General features: G+C 49.7%; 1 protein-coding gene across 1 annotated transcript; it reads left to right on the top strand.

Annotated features, from left to right (window-relative positions):
* The first annotated feature begins 2,916 nt into the window (after window positions 1-2,916).
* On the top strand, window positions 2,917-8,867 carry TBX22 (T-box transcription factor 22). Its single transcript, XM_039722617.1, has 8 exons — window positions 2,917-3,194; window positions 3,270-3,393; window positions 3,773-3,874; window positions 4,065-4,239; window positions 4,450-4,614; window positions 4,834-4,898; window positions 4,979-5,064; window positions 7,790-8,867. The coding sequence occupies exons 1-8, from the start codon at window positions 3,059-3,061 to the stop codon at window positions 8,383-8,385; spliced, it is 1,449 nt and encodes a 482-aa protein (XP_039578551.1). The 5' UTR covers window positions 2,917-3,058; the 3' UTR covers window positions 8,386-8,867.
* The last annotated feature ends 5,831 nt before the right edge of the window (window positions 8,868-14,698 follow it).

Here is a 14,698-nt window from a genome sequence, read left to right as displayed (position 1 = left end):
GTTGGAGGTTACCTGAGTGCTTTCACACATTAAGGGACCGTATTAAAAGATCATTTCCAAGTTAAGCAAACATTTCTGTCATATTGTGCAACACTTGCTTTAAAATTAACTTAGTTATTCTGAACTTTATGCCAACTGATTATTTGCTAGACTCTCTGATGATGGTAATTCAGGACATTCCATCCCATAATTCCATAAAGACAATAAGATTACAAAGCCCAAGCAGGCTCTGAGTCAGCCTTTGACAGATTAAAGCTCCCCAAGCCCCCTGAAAACCCTTCTCTGACACATTAATTTGACCTAAACCCTCAAAATGTTCCTGATTATATCATCTCAATCGGGCTTGATTTTTGTTTTATTTTTCAGTGTAGGAAATTAAAAAGGCTCAGTTGATCCCCGGCCAAGTTCTTGAAACGTGTTGCAATGCTGAGGAAATCAAAGATTACTCGAAATACTTTTTAATAATATGTCATGTCAGCAGAGATAAAGGTTCACACTCCATGCCCTCAGCTGGCTTCCATCAGCGCTGGCCAGGACCCGCCGGTCACCTCGAAACCATGAGCTTATGCTCTTCTAATTATGAACATGTTCATAAAATTTGATTAATTCCTCTTTGTAAGAAGAATTAAATCTGCAGATGTGGGGCTGAACCTGCCCAGGAGCAAGAGGCAACCCCAGATCTCTTTCCCCTGCCCGGTTCTCCATTTCTTGCCACAAGGGATCATAGAAGGCTTTGGGTTTGAAGGCACCTGACCGAACATCTCATTCCAGCCCTCCTGCCATGGACAGTGAGCCATTATCCTGTGGAGTGACATTCCAGAGGATGGGCAGCAGGGTGGGCATTGTCCCACAGAGGCATCAGGCAGGAGCACCTGGACATTCCTGTAGGAAACAAAACCACATCAGAGACCACTGCTGATGGAGCCCCATGGAAGGATGGAGTAACACAAGGCCAAATCCACCTATAATTCAGATTACAGTTACCAGACTTTGGGAAGTTGGGATATCCACTTTCCACTCCCCACTCAGGCTGCAGGTGTTGCCCACACCAGAGCTGGCCTGGAGTGGGGTCAGCAGCTGGAGAAGGAGGTGGCTTCCAACCAGGTGTCCAGGCTGGATGTTGAGCTTGGGCTTTTGGCAGCTGTATCTGCACCCCTTCACTTCTGAGATCTTTTCCCTGGTCAATTCCCCATCCCAGTGAGATATGCCAGGAGTTTGGTGTGGAAATGTAAAAGGTATAGATAGTTATAAATGTATATTAACATCAATGGGCAATGCCCACCCTGAGCTGAGTAAGGAGCGCCCTTGGGATGGGGACTTTAGGACAAAAATGTGAGTCTGGGACAATTTAAATACACATCTGAGAACAAATACTGGCACAGAGAGGCTGTGGCTGCCCCCGGGTCCCTGGAAGTGTCCAAGGCCAGGCTGGATGGGGCTTGGAGCAGCCTGGGGTAGGGGAAGGTGTCCCTGCCCGTGGGATAGGGAGAGAGATGGGTTGAGATGAGATTTAAAGTCCCTTCCCACCCAAACCATTCCATGCTCTTCACAAAGACAACCTGCTGCCAGCTGAGACCCTGGGAATGCGTGCACCAGGACAGCAATTCTTAACAGACAGAGCAAGAAATCCTGCAAAGTGAAACAGTTGGATGTACCAGGGCTTCCCTGCCACCCTGGAGCACCTGGAAGCAGAGCATGGAATGCTGCCTGTCCCAAAGCCGCAGGGCCCTGTGGCAGCTCCTCAACCTGCTTTCTCAGCTGGCCTGTGAATTTTATCCCTTTCCACATTTTTTTCCCGTTAAGGCTCATTTATCCCGGCTGACCTCCCGGGTGCAGGAGAGGCTGCAGGGCCAGGGGGGCTGGACACCCCCCTGCTCAGCGGGGACACCGCTCTCCCCTCCCCAAAACCCACCTGAGCCGCAGAATCCCCTGTGCTGCCGGCTCTGGGGAGGATTCCCGCATGGAAAATAAATCAGCGCGGGGGTTCCAGCCTGGGCAGCGCGGGGAGGTCCCCGGAGCGGGGCTGGAAATGCCGCGCAGACCCCGCGCAGCGCTTTCCCTGCGCACCTGAGGGTCCCGGCCGGAGCCCCCCGGCCCCGACCTTGCCCTGGCCGGCCACGCAGGAGTTTCCCGGGACTTTCCGGGTGGAAAACGGGGATTTCTGCCCCTAATTCAGCGCAGCTGCTGCGGGCGGCGGGGCCGCGCTTTGAAGCGGAGCCGGGGAGAGGGGGGGTGGTGGCGGAGCGGGCGGGGCTGCCTTAAAAAACACCCCAAAAACAACCAAACAAACAAAAAGCAAAGGAAAAACAGGACGCAAAGCCGGAACTGCTGCCCGGCGCTGTCACAGCCCAGGGTGGCACCGGGTTTGTCGTGCCGGGGACACCGCAGGGGCCACGCGTGACCGGCCCGTGGGGCAGCCCGGCCGGGCCGGAGGAGGGGCACGGCGCCCTTCTCTTGTATCCCCCCTTTCCCTCTTTTTCTTTCCCCCCCCTTTTATTTATCTTTTCCTGCCTTTTTGTTTCTTTTTCTACCCTTTTCTTCTTTTTCTCCTTATTTTCTGTTAATCTTTCTCCTTTCTCTCTCTTTTCCCCCTTTTCTTTTCCTTTTTTTCTTTTTCCCTTTTGCGCTGGTTCTGGTTAAACGTTATTTGCACTTTTGTTGGAAAAGTGGCCCCTAGTGTGCAATTATGTCAAATTTCTTTGAGTTTTACAATTTAATGGAGAACAGTAACTCTTTTATTGATCCTAGACGGGGCCGGCTCCTCTTCCCCCTCTCCCCCCCACCCCTGTGGCTCTCCCCTCCTCTAACCCCCCCCGTTACTCCCATGAAATGTCACTCAATGTTTCTTATGCTCCCACCAGTTTCCAAAACAAACAGAGGAGGCTGCAGCCGTCTATTGACTCAGTTGGATGCAAGAGGATCTCGCCGTGGCCGCTGCCCCCCGACGGGAGCCGTGCGGCGGCCGGGCGAGGGGCGCCGGGAGCCGGCCGGGATGGAGCCGCCGCCGCCCGCCTGAGCCCCGCCGCCGCCCGCGGGGACCCCCGGCAGCCCGGGGGGGATGGCGCTCAGCTCCCGGGCTCACGCCTTCTCGGTGGAAGCCCTGGTGGGACGCTCGGCCAAGAGGAAGGTGCCGGAGGGCCGCGATGAGGAGCCCGGCCCCGGCTGCCGGCCGGCTCGCAGAGCCCCGGAGGCGGGTGGGTACCGGAGCGGCGGGGGGCGAGGGCCGGCCCCGGCAGCCTCCCCAGCCCTGCCCTTTGTGTTCCCCGCAGAGAAACGGCCCAAGGCCGGTGCCGAGAGCCGGGCGGGCGGCGTGCAGGTGGAGCTGCAGGGCTCCGAGCTCTGGAGGAGGTTCCACGACATCGGCACCGAGATGATCATCACCAAGGCCGGCAGGTACGGGCCGGCCCCCCGCCGCCTCGCTCGGGCTTTGCCTTTCCGTTTTGGTTTTCTTTCTTTTTTTTTTTCTCCTTTTACCTTTTTTTCCCTTCTATTTTTACTCTCTCTCTTTTATTCTTTTTTTTTTCCTTTACTTTTGTTTTGTTTTTGTTTTTGGTGGGTGGATGATGTTGTTTCTTGAGCTTTTTTTTTTGTTTTTGTTTCGTTGTCCCGGGTTTCTCTGTCCTGTTAAGACACTTCCCTTTGCTCGCCCCTTTTTCCGCTATTTTCGTTGAGTTGGATTTCCCTTCTCCCGACGCCCGTTCCCAGCCCCGCGGCCCCTCTGGGCCCCGCGAGGGCAGCTCTGGCTCAGCCGCTGTCCCTGTGCCCTGTGCAGGAGGATGTTCCCGTCCGTCCGGGTGAAGGTGAAGGGGCTGGAGCCGCTGCAGCAATACTACATCGCCATCGACGTCGTGCCCGTGGACTCCAAACGATACAGGTACGGGGGGACGGGCGGGGACCCCCAGCCCCGCGGGGCCCGTCCCGCGCTGATGGCCGCGATCTGCCACCCGAGCGGGGCACGGCGGTCACACAGCGTGCTGGGGGGCCTGCACTCACCTATAGAATCTATAGGTGTGGGGCAGGTGGGCACGGGCTCCCCGCGGCTGACGCGGGCCGGCCCGGGCCAGGTACGTGTATCACAGCTCGCAGTGGATGGTGGCGGGGAACACGGACCACTCCTGCATCACCCCGCGCCTCTACATCCACCCCGACTCCCCCTGCTCGGGGGAGACCTGGATGAGGCAAATCATCAGCTTCGACCGCGTGAAGCTCACCAACAACGAGATGGACGACAAGGGGCACGTAGGTGTGGGGCAGCCCCGCCGGGGGGCCGGGGAGGGGCAGAGCATCGCCCCGGGGCGCGGAGCATCAGCCGGGGGGCAGCGCCGGGAAGGCGGGGGATGGTCCCTCCTGCCTTGGATAACAGGGCTGGGTCCTTCCTGAGCCTCGCCTCGGGTTTTCTTTCTGCCCTTCTCCCTCCGGGGGGGCTCAGCCGCCTGTCCCCCCGCACAGATCATCCTGCAGTCCATGCACAAGTACAAGCCCCGCGTCCACGTTATCGCCCAGGACTCTCGCTTCGATCTAGCGCAGATCCAGTCGCTGCCGGCCGAGGGGGTGCAGACCTTCTCCTTCCAGGAGACCGAGTTCACCACCGTCACGGCCTACCAGAACCAGCAGGTACCGGGAGCCGGGGGATGGAGAGCCCGGTGGTACCGGGAGTCGAGCCCCGGCGGTACCGGGAGCCGGGGGGATGCAGAGCCCCGGCGGTACTGGGAGCCGGGGGATGCAAGAGCCCCGGTGGTACCGGGAGCCTGGGGGGATGCCGAGCCCCGATGGCCGCGGCCGCCGCTCCCAGCCCGCCCCGCTCGCCAATGTCCCCTTGATTTCGCCCTGCAGATCACGAAGCTGAAGATCGACAGGAATCCCTTCGCCAAAGGTTTTCGGGACCCCGGCAGGAACAGGTAAGGGCCGGGGCCGCCCCGCCGCCGCCCCCCGCGCCCGCCGGCCCCGCGGCTGCGCTCAGTGAGCTCTTGCCCCGCAGGGGGGTCCTGGACGGGCTCCTGGAGACCTACCCGTGGAGACCCCCCCTCGCCCTGGACTTCAAGGCTTTCGGCGCAGACAGCCAGGGTAAGTGGATCCCGCTCGCCGCCTCTCCCAGCCGCACGCCCCGAGCTCCCCGCGGGGCTCCGCGGGCGGCTCGAACCATCAAAGATAACGATGGTTATCTTTGCGCGCCCACAAAACGAATCCCTGCTTTCGGGGGAGTTAATTTCGCCTTGGTTGGGATGAAACTCCTGTGAAAATGGATGCGAGAAGCCGGGAAGAGCAGGATGAGGGCGCGGGCTGAAATCAGAGTTAGACGGGCAGAAAAAAATATCTGAGTGTGCAGGAGGCTAATTTGGAGTCGGGCTGTTCCGGCTTTGATCCTGTTACACTAATTGCTTCCAACCGGGTTGGGAATATCAACTACAAACGTGGCAGTGGTGACCGCCCGTGCTTTCTGCAGCGGCAGCTTCTGCGCCGACAAATGCGTTATGCAACAGAAAAGAAAATTGTCTGGTATTTGGGATGCAGAAGTGGCACAGAAACGCAAAGAAGAGGAGGAAAATTTTCGGGGAAAATGCTCTCCTTCATCCTGACAAGAGCAACCGGTCCTTTACAGCCCTTTCCCAGAAAAACGGCTTCAGAAAGTAGTATTTGAAAACAGATTGTTCATAGCGCCGAAAGGAAAAAACTAACAGCTCGTTCGCACGTTGCAGCCCTCCAAATTAGGTTTAAAGTCGCGAGTTAAATTCTCGTTTATGTCAGGAACTCTTCAAAGTTTTGGGACACACCAAGTCACCCATGTGTCTGCCGGGAAATGCTGCTAAAATCACAGCAAAAATTTATGTTTTGCAGGCGTAGAAATGAGGGCACAAAAAATCAGATTCGGGAGAAATGAAGAGGTTTATCACTTGTAAAAGGAACTAAAATTATTATCATTAATTGATGGTGGTAGTAACAGCAGCTTTGTTAGTATTATTAATAGGTTTTTTATTAATTTTGCTTTTAGAAAATATCTTATGCAAAAAGCTCCTTTTGAGCCCGTTTGCCGGGAGAGAGGAGGTGGTGGATGAGCTGCATGAGAAATGAAACAACAGCAACTGCAATGTTAGGGACGCTAAAATATTGTTGTACATACAATATTACAGCTACCTGGGATTTTTGGATTTTTTTTCTTGTTTAATGTATTTGGTATTTTTCTTCAGGACAGAATTCCTGGACTGATATAAATATAACAAAATCTGAAGTTCTACTACTAATAAAATATATTTATGAAGAAAAGCTGTAAAACTGAAATCCCAAAGCTCTAAAACCGGGAGGTAAATTAAAAGGAATTAGGATCAACATGCTGAAGAAAAAATTGGCCATAGAACGTTTATTTTTAAGCCTAATAGAAAGGGTAGAAAACACCTGCTCATTGATCTGCTCCATCGTGTCTGCTGCAACCCCCATTCCCAAACTTGCTGTGGAATTTGGGTGAGATTATTGCTCGGGATGTGATGTTATTTTCTCCGTGCAGCAGATACTGACCCTGCTTTGCTCTGCTGTCTCCGGACACACAGGGCTTCGCTCGCTGCCTCACACACAAATATCAGCTCAGTCCCAAATTTTACGTGACCCAAAGTCCCTGAGCCCTGGAGGACACCAGGATATGTCCATGGAGAGAGGACTGGATCCTGCCCTGCTGATGGCAGGGCTGAAGCAGCCACTGCCATCAGCAGAGAAGGGTGAGACCTTCACGCCACCAAACCTTCCCAGGTTATTGTGATCCAGGGGTGGCCTGTGAGAGGCTCTGCTTGCTGGGAGTTTGAAATTAATTTGCATCACATTCGAAATCTTTGTGTTTTTAAGGTGTTTTTAAGATTTGCTATATCAGCAGCCGTGGCTCAGTTTTTCTGTTGATTTTGGGTCTCTGGTTGTGTGTCAGGTCGGATCAGATCCCAGCCAGGCATTGTATTGGTAGGAATTGAATGTAAATAGTAGCACAAATTCCTTTACATTCTTTCCCAGTGATTTTAGTAAGAAATTAAAATAAAGGGGGTGGGGGAGGGGGAAACCCTCTGGAAGAATTTGGTAATGAGTGTGCAGCAGACATTTGGCTCTCCCCAGGCAGGAGATGAAACCAGCATCTGTGTAGCACCAGGGCCGGCTGCTCCCAGCACCATTCCCACCTCGGAGCAGCCATCCCGTCCCTGCTTCATTTTTACTCCTTGGGGTTGCTTTTCTCCCAAATTCTGAAAGTGTTCATTCATCCCTTCCAGAAAGGAGGACGTTCACATGACCTGTGAGTTTAAATTTCTGGAGACACCGATAGCATTCAGGGGAATGTTTCAAATTGCTTGGGAAGCCAAGTGAAATGAGTCAATTCCTGTGAGCAGGAAGGTACAAAAAATTCTCCATCGGGCTGAATATGCTTTTTTGTTCTTATATCCAAGGGGAAAAAGCTGTCTGGAATTTGCATGAAAAATAGGGAACCTGAAATGGCAATGGTGTGGGTATAGCAGGGGAGGGTTATCGGTCGTGCAGCCAGGTACGGATCCAGGTGTGTGTGGAGCTGCATTTACCACGATCCCAGTGTAAGGAATGGGATTAGACACGTGTAAATATTGTTATTAGACAAATATCAGCTAGCAATAACCATTTATGGATAGATCTTCCCATTTTCTAGGAGCTGGTCCTTGGAGCAGGTTTGTGCTTGGACGGACACCGGCAGCAGGGAGACCTGGAGCAGGAGCAGGAGTCCTCCAAGGATTGCTTGGCTGTGGACAGCAGTTAGCCCAGCCTGGATAATTTCTCTTTTCATTTCCAGGTGGGAGCTCCAGCTCTTCTCCAGTGGCCTCCAGCGGTGGGACCCCCTCTCCTCTGAACCCCCTGCTCTCTCCATCGTGCTCCCCTCCCTCGCTTCACCTGCCCGCGAGCAACCTGGGCATGTCGTGCCCCGAGAGCTTCCTGCACCCCCTCAACGTGCCCCTCTACTACAAGATCTGCCCCACGAGCTTCTTGAGACAACAGGCGCTCCTCCTTCCCAGCCACGAAAAGCTGGGAGCCACCAACCCACACCTTTTACCCCACTTCATGGTGGATGTGCCCAAACTGTCTTCCCTGAAAAACGCCAAAGCCGAAGACTTAAACGCTCAGTGCCTACAAGCCCCCGGTCCTGCTGGTCAAATGCTGTATGGATTACATGCATCTGGAAACATTTTCCCATCAAGTCCCATTGCTCGGGAAGCACTTAATTGTTCTTTACATCCTCCATATGGCTTGTATGGTTATAACTTCTCTGTGCCATCCAGACTGATGAATGCAGCAGGGCATTTCAAAGTGAGTGACAGCATTCCGGCTGCTTTGAGGGACGGCAGATGCAATCACTCCAACTGGCACCCCACAATTAACCACTGCCTTTAGTGGGATCAGAGAATATTTCTGAGTTGTGTAAAGCAAGTCCTTCCATAGCCAGGGGCTTGTTAGTTGTTGACTTTGAAATGCTGCATGGTACAGGAGCAGGATGGGCAGGCATTTAATCCTTTTATTTTGTGAACAGAAGGGTTGTGTTGTTGGGAGGGTGGAGGATCTGGCAGGGTCTGAGATGACCCTGGGGTGGTACCTTTTCACCACATTTATGTCACAGTTGTAGGTTAAGAGCAAACTGTCAGTCACCTTTTTACTATTTGCACTGCCAAGTGGGGACATTGATGTCTGTATTTCTAGAGCTCTGTTTTCTCTCTCTTGCTTGCCTTTAGTTAGCTCAGAGCCCTGGGGAGCTGCTGCTCACCCACTCAAGTTTTATCCCTAATTTCAAAGGGACTATCCAGGACCTGGACTTGGCAAAGGAGCCACATCTGGCCAAGCACTTGAGTTTGTCCTTAAGTTCTCTTGGCTCTAATGGGTCCTAATTAATGACATAAAAGTCCCTCATTCTCCAAGACCCAGATGCCTCCGTTATCAGGGTGGGGACATTAATCCAAGTACCTTAAATCCAAGTATCTGCTGCCAGGGTACAGAAAAGCAGGATGAAAGATGGAAGGGGTGAGAAGCTGGAGAGGTGGCCCAGATCCCTCTTTTCCATGTCCCACTCTCCAGTGGCACCAGCATTGATGGCGTGGTGGGAAGGACAGGATGGGGTCACGCATCTCTCCTGTGGTGAGATGGATCCATGCTGGGGACATGGAGGATACATCTTGGAGAGTTGTGTGGGATGAAACTCCCCCAGGAGCCCTGCAGGACAATGCTGTGACCCAGAGCTCTCAGCCCCAAGGGACACAGAAGATCCAAGTGGGATCTCATCCAGCCTTGCCCAAGGGAAGGGGCAGGGATGTTCCTGGATCAGTCCCACAGAGAACAAAGAACCTTTGTGGAGAATTACAATTCTACGGGCCTTGGAACATGAAATTTTCAATTTCTTCCAAAATTCATGTTTGTTTTCTTGTAACCTGTGGATATTCTTGTTATTCGTGTAAATAATCTCCAGCTCCCAAGGGTGCCATGTAACTCACAATAAATCAGGACACAGGTTTTATTCTTCATTTGATTGATGTTCAGTCTCTACCTACAGTCAAATTTATCACTTGATAGATGGCAGAGATTGGAAAATAAGGCTTGGTTGGGACCAGCCCTATTTTGGGATTAATCCTATATTTTCAAGCACAACACACAATATAGAGGGATTAGGCACAGGCTTAAGAATCAAAACTGATACTAGAGTTTTGATTTTATTTGCATCCTGAACAGATAACAAATTCAGATCAGAACAAGCAATATCAAAAGCTGCTAAATTAACAAAAATTATACTTTTAGTTTCATGAGACTTTGATAAAATTCAGACAACATTGGTTTCCCTAATTTTCCTGATGTGGGTGTTCACAGAGCCCCCAGTGATGGCAGTATGAAATGGGGGATTGTGATAAATGGTCTGTACAACTGTAAAAATGAACAAACCTGCTTTCTTGGGCTGTTTCTTAGCAGTTTATCTCACTATTTTTATTAAAAAAAGAAAAAGTGGTTGTTTTTTTTTCCTTGGGAGTCCTTATTTCCAGCATTGGTGGTGACTGAATTCCCATGGCAAGTCCACTGCTGGCCCTGGCCGGGCTCTGTCCAGCTGAGTGACCACGACCCAGCCCCCACATGTGGTTGCACTCCTGGGGAGCTGGAAGGCTCTTCCTGATCAGTCACGGATTTGTGCAACAGGGAACTTCCAATTTTCCAAATATTTGCGGTTGCATAAGATATTCCAGAGTTGCTGGCCATGAGCTGTAATCCAGTAAATCAGTGTCTGGTTAAAAATGTGACTGATAATGACTGGGAGAGATATTTTTGGTGCAGTGATTTGCTGCACCAGGAATGATGCTCGGCAGATTCCAGTGGAATTGAGCTGGATCTCAAAGCGCCTCCGTGGGTCCCGTAGGATCCCAGGTTTCGCCACCCTCCCTCATTGCAGCCACATGGAAACACACCCAGAGCTCGGTCCCTGCAAGGTCTGAGCCTGTCCCAGGGGTGCCACACTTTGGGAGGGTGCTCATCAGGCAAATGGATATTTCAAAATATCAATTTGTCTGAGTGAGAGATCAGCACGTCGTGAGAGGCATGGCTTGATTCAGGTTATCTGAGGGTTATTTCCATTTTCTTTGCCTTCGCCTCCTGCTTTTATCCTTCCAAAAGGAAAGAAATAAAGCCTAAGAAATAAAAAGGATTTGGGTAGTGTTTTCAAGCTCTCTGTGCCACCAAGGCCACCTCAGAGCAGACCGAGCTCCCTGGCCCTTCTGGCATAGGGATATTTTCCATATCCACAATGGTGACTCAGCTGATTCAGTCTCACTATAAAATAGATGGGTTTGCATGGATATTAAAATAAATGTGCCCCCAAAAGTAGCTAACCTGCACTCTGCACTCTCGGGGTCCTTTGTAAAACAGCTGCTAGTGGGAGATGAGTGGCAGAACTCAAGAGAATAAATCAGGTTAATCAATATGATTTATTAAATGTGAAACTGGGCAAACTAAGGTCGACATTTCAAGCAAGCCCTTGTGCCTGTCAATACAATTCCATCATGTAATGCTTTGTATTTCTTGCCACAAATATTATAGGAAAACTCGTGGCCATTTCAAAGTTCACAATTCTTCGGACTTAGTGGGCAAATACAAACAGCACCTCAGGATTACAGTGCTATTTTTAAATGGGAACAGGGAGAAAAACAAAGGGTTTTTTTAGAAGATGAAACTTGCTGAACAATCTCAGCTATTAGTCATTTGACCTTTCGCAAGAGGAGTTTGAAGTTATTTGGGAATATCTGAGCCTGTTTGTAGCACTCATCACGTAAAATCCGCCAGTCCAGAGGTGCCGTGTCCGTGCCCAGCGCCGGGACATGGGATGGGCTTGGTGCTCAGACACGGGGGTGGATTTAAAATCCAAGGAGACAGAATATTCGGCAATAATATTTTTAATCAAAGTGCAGTTTACTCTCTGGTTTCACCCAAATTTAATCCATCTATTGGAGAAGCCAAAGGCATGGAGGGAGCATCGGATGTCGCTTTTTGCGATGGAAGTGCCTCGGTTTACATTTGATCTGCTGAGGTTGGGGCTGTAATTAGATGATAATTTGTATCACAATTATGCAAAGCAAACGAGGATTGGATAGCAAGATAGAGCAGAACAAATAAGCACCCAGACCATTTGAAATGCATCCAGTATGGAAACCATGTCCATGTGTGGCTGGGGCCGGGGACATGTTGTTCCAATAAAGCTGCAGAAAGGGAAAAGGCCGGGATCGGTTCCTCCAAAAGTTTCAAATGCTCATGTTTACAAATTTGTATTGCACATTAATATGTAAACACAGCCTATTGGAAACAGATGAGGCCACAATATTTACGTGCCCTTTCCTCTTTGTTTTGGGTGTCTGGTTGTCCCCCAGAACACACAACATCTGTGGTGACTCATAAAACAGCTCAGGAAGCTAAAGGAGAGGTTCAGATAATTATAAAATCGCTGGTGCCATGGTGACGCGCCCATCCCAGATGGATTTTGGGTTTTGGGTGCAGGGGGATGCATTCACAACTCCTGTGGGATTGTGCTACAAGCACTTAGTGACTGGAGCTGCACTTTGCAGTGCCACAAGCAAAGCCACATTCCTTGGCATTTTCTGGATGAATTTTATAATTTTCTTTACTGCTGTGTCACTGGAGCTATGACAGGAACCATGGCATTGCTTGGAACATGCAGGAACTCCATCCATGCCTGCTCTGTGCTCCACCAACACTGCATCCCCTGGGAAAAATAGCTTTTAAAACATTAAGAATTATTTTTTATAAATTAATTTCCAAAAGGAGAAGGAAAAGCACCTTCCTCACAATGTAAATAAAAGCTCTGACTTGTTAATCACCTCTTCTTTCACTGGTTTATTTGCATTTTGGGATGCAAACTCCAGGCATCCCTTTCCATGGCATCCCAGACCTCCGGCCCCGGGGAGTGAATGCCGATGGATGCAGCAGTCGAGGCTGCTGGGAATTACAGGGGCTGAGAGGACTTTTGCAGATGTTGGGAATTGCCCTGCAAGCTGTTTGTGCTTAACAGACCTCTGGTCTCCCCAAGCTCGTGGACTTTCTGAATTTTGCAGTTATTTATAAAGCCATTTCTCCGCTTTGTCCTTTTGGTGACATTCCCGAGAAGGACCTATCGTCTACTTCCATCCATCAAACCATTTCCTCCCAGACTGCTGCTCCTAAAGCACCAAGTTTTCAGTTTATTGTAGCAATTAAGTACAAGAAGGAGTCCAGGTTTTGAGAAGGACCCCATGAGCTTATAAATCAAACAGCACAAAGCAGCAAGTAAAAGTCAAGACCTTTCTGGAGAGGGAACACCAGCGATAGGGAGAAAACTTAGGAAAAATAATTTTTGCTGCCTAAGGAGGCAGATCCTGAACAAAACCAGAGATGGGGGCAGGAGCTAAGGATGACTTCTGGCTCTCTGAAGTCTGAAGATATACTGGATATATTTTGCAGATATTTTCAGCTATTTTTTCTTATTTCAAAAGCCTTGCCTTTTCAGGTTTTCAGAGAATGGTGTTTTGGAGAAATTAGCTTTTTCCTTCTTGGCGCTGGCTCCAGATCTCACCTCGGAGCTGGGTCCCAGCTCCAACAATTTCCTCGGGGCCCTGCCCAGCATCTGGGAACACTTAACAGCTCATCCACCCGCTCTGCTCACCTGCCTGAGGAGCCCTGACAGGTCCATCTGCTTCCAGTCAGGCCTCAAATAAAACCTTCGGCTTGAGGGGAAGAAACCAGTCAGGGACTTTTTGGTGACTTGGAGTCACTGCTGAAAGTACTCAGCTGATGCTCCAGGGATGGATTCTGCCCTCAGCTCCTGGTCCACCAGAATGAGCAGCTGCATCCTTTGCCCTTGGACCTGCAGCATGAAGGCAGCAGAAATATCCTTTTTAGGCAGGTTTGGGTGGGTGTTAAACACTGAACCACGATTTGCTGTGCCCATGTCATCCCAAGCACTCAGTGGTTTAAATCATCACACATTGCTTGAACCACCCTGTAGGTTTAAGGCAGTTTGATAAATTTTGGGGCTGGGCTGTGTTTCATGGGGTTTTCAATCCCAGGACAAAACGGTGGGGACCAGAAGGTTGATCTGGTTTATCTTCAACAACACCACCTCTGTGCTGAGTGCCTTTTAAACTTAAAAAAGAGCATAAATCCAGATACAAAGCAATGTTTCAAGTGCTAAGTGGTTCATCCATATAATAGTGAATTATCATTATCATTATCATTATCATTATCATTATCATTATCATTATTATTATTACTACAACTATTACTATTATTATCATTAAATATCATGCAATGAAATGCAAAGAGTGGAGGTTCCTGTGCCCTCCAAAGCTGTGGGGACAATTAAGGGCACCTTCAAGTGAGTCCAGTAAGGTCCCATCCTCTCACAGGTCTTGAGATTTGGGGCTGGAATTGGGGATTTTTCTCCCTGCAATGAGAGCATTTCACATGTCTATCCCTAGAAATACTCAACTAGGGTTTTAACACCACTGCCTGTGCAAAAGAAACAAATTTAATTTTACACCAATACCTTCATTTCTTGCAGCAAACCATTATGTTTGGAAGTGTTAATAAATTTAAAGATGAGAACGCAGTTTTCAAAAAATTTGATTATCAACAATTTTTCTTCCATAGAGGGCAATAAATGTTGAATATCCAGCTGCCCCACTCAGGACATGCAGGTACCACATGTCTCCCTTCACCAGCAACACTTTTAGCTCCAGCCCTTTGCTGAATTCTTCCTTTATGTTCGTTAAAGGTCGTACTGTAAAATTAATCAAAGTCGATATGCTATTTCCTGTATCGTATTTCTTCTAACGTTATCAATATTGCTAATAAAAATAGAGATTGGAACAGTATGTTGTAATGTCCAGGATATAAGCCAGATCCTGCTGCAGCTCAAATAAATATGAATTTGGCCTTTGGCTTTCATAAAAGCAGGATAATGTCTCTATCTGGGCTCTTCTAACGGATAACATCAGTCCCCTTTGCTTCACTCCTCAGCAGTCCCAGAATTTGAGAATTTAGATTGGTAAAAGAAATACAACTCCATGTCCTGGAGATTTTTGAGATTAAAGCAAATCAGTGTAAAGCAGAGCCCCAGATTTCATTCCCAGCTGAAACAAAATCTGGCATTTCCAAATCCTTCATGCTTTGAAAGTGCTGACACTTCCCA

The sequence above is a fragment of the Passer montanus genome, unplaced genomic scaffold (genome assembly GCF_014805655.1).
Source record: "Passer montanus isolate IOZ18808 unplaced genomic scaffold, ASM1480565v1 scaffold49, whole genome shotgun sequence".
Lineage (NCBI taxonomy): Eukaryota > Metazoa > Chordata > Aves > Passeriformes > Passeridae > Passer > Passer montanus.
This window is presented reverse-complemented; position numbering and strand designations above follow the sequence as displayed.

Bases quoted from the DNA above. Each gene is read 5' to 3' on its own strand.
- TBX22 (XM_039722617.1), top strand. From the start codon at position 3,059: ATGGCGCTCAGCTCCCGGGCTCACGCCTTCTCGGTGGAAGCCCTGGTG. The intron at 3,875-4,064 runs GTACGGGGGGAC...GGCCCGGGCCAG, and splicing joins GTGGACTCCAAACGATACAG to GTACGTGTATCACAGCTCGC. The intron at 4,240-4,449 runs GTAGGTGTGGGG...CCCCCCGCACAG, and splicing joins AGATGGACGACAAGGGGCAC to ATCATCCTGCAGTCCATGCA.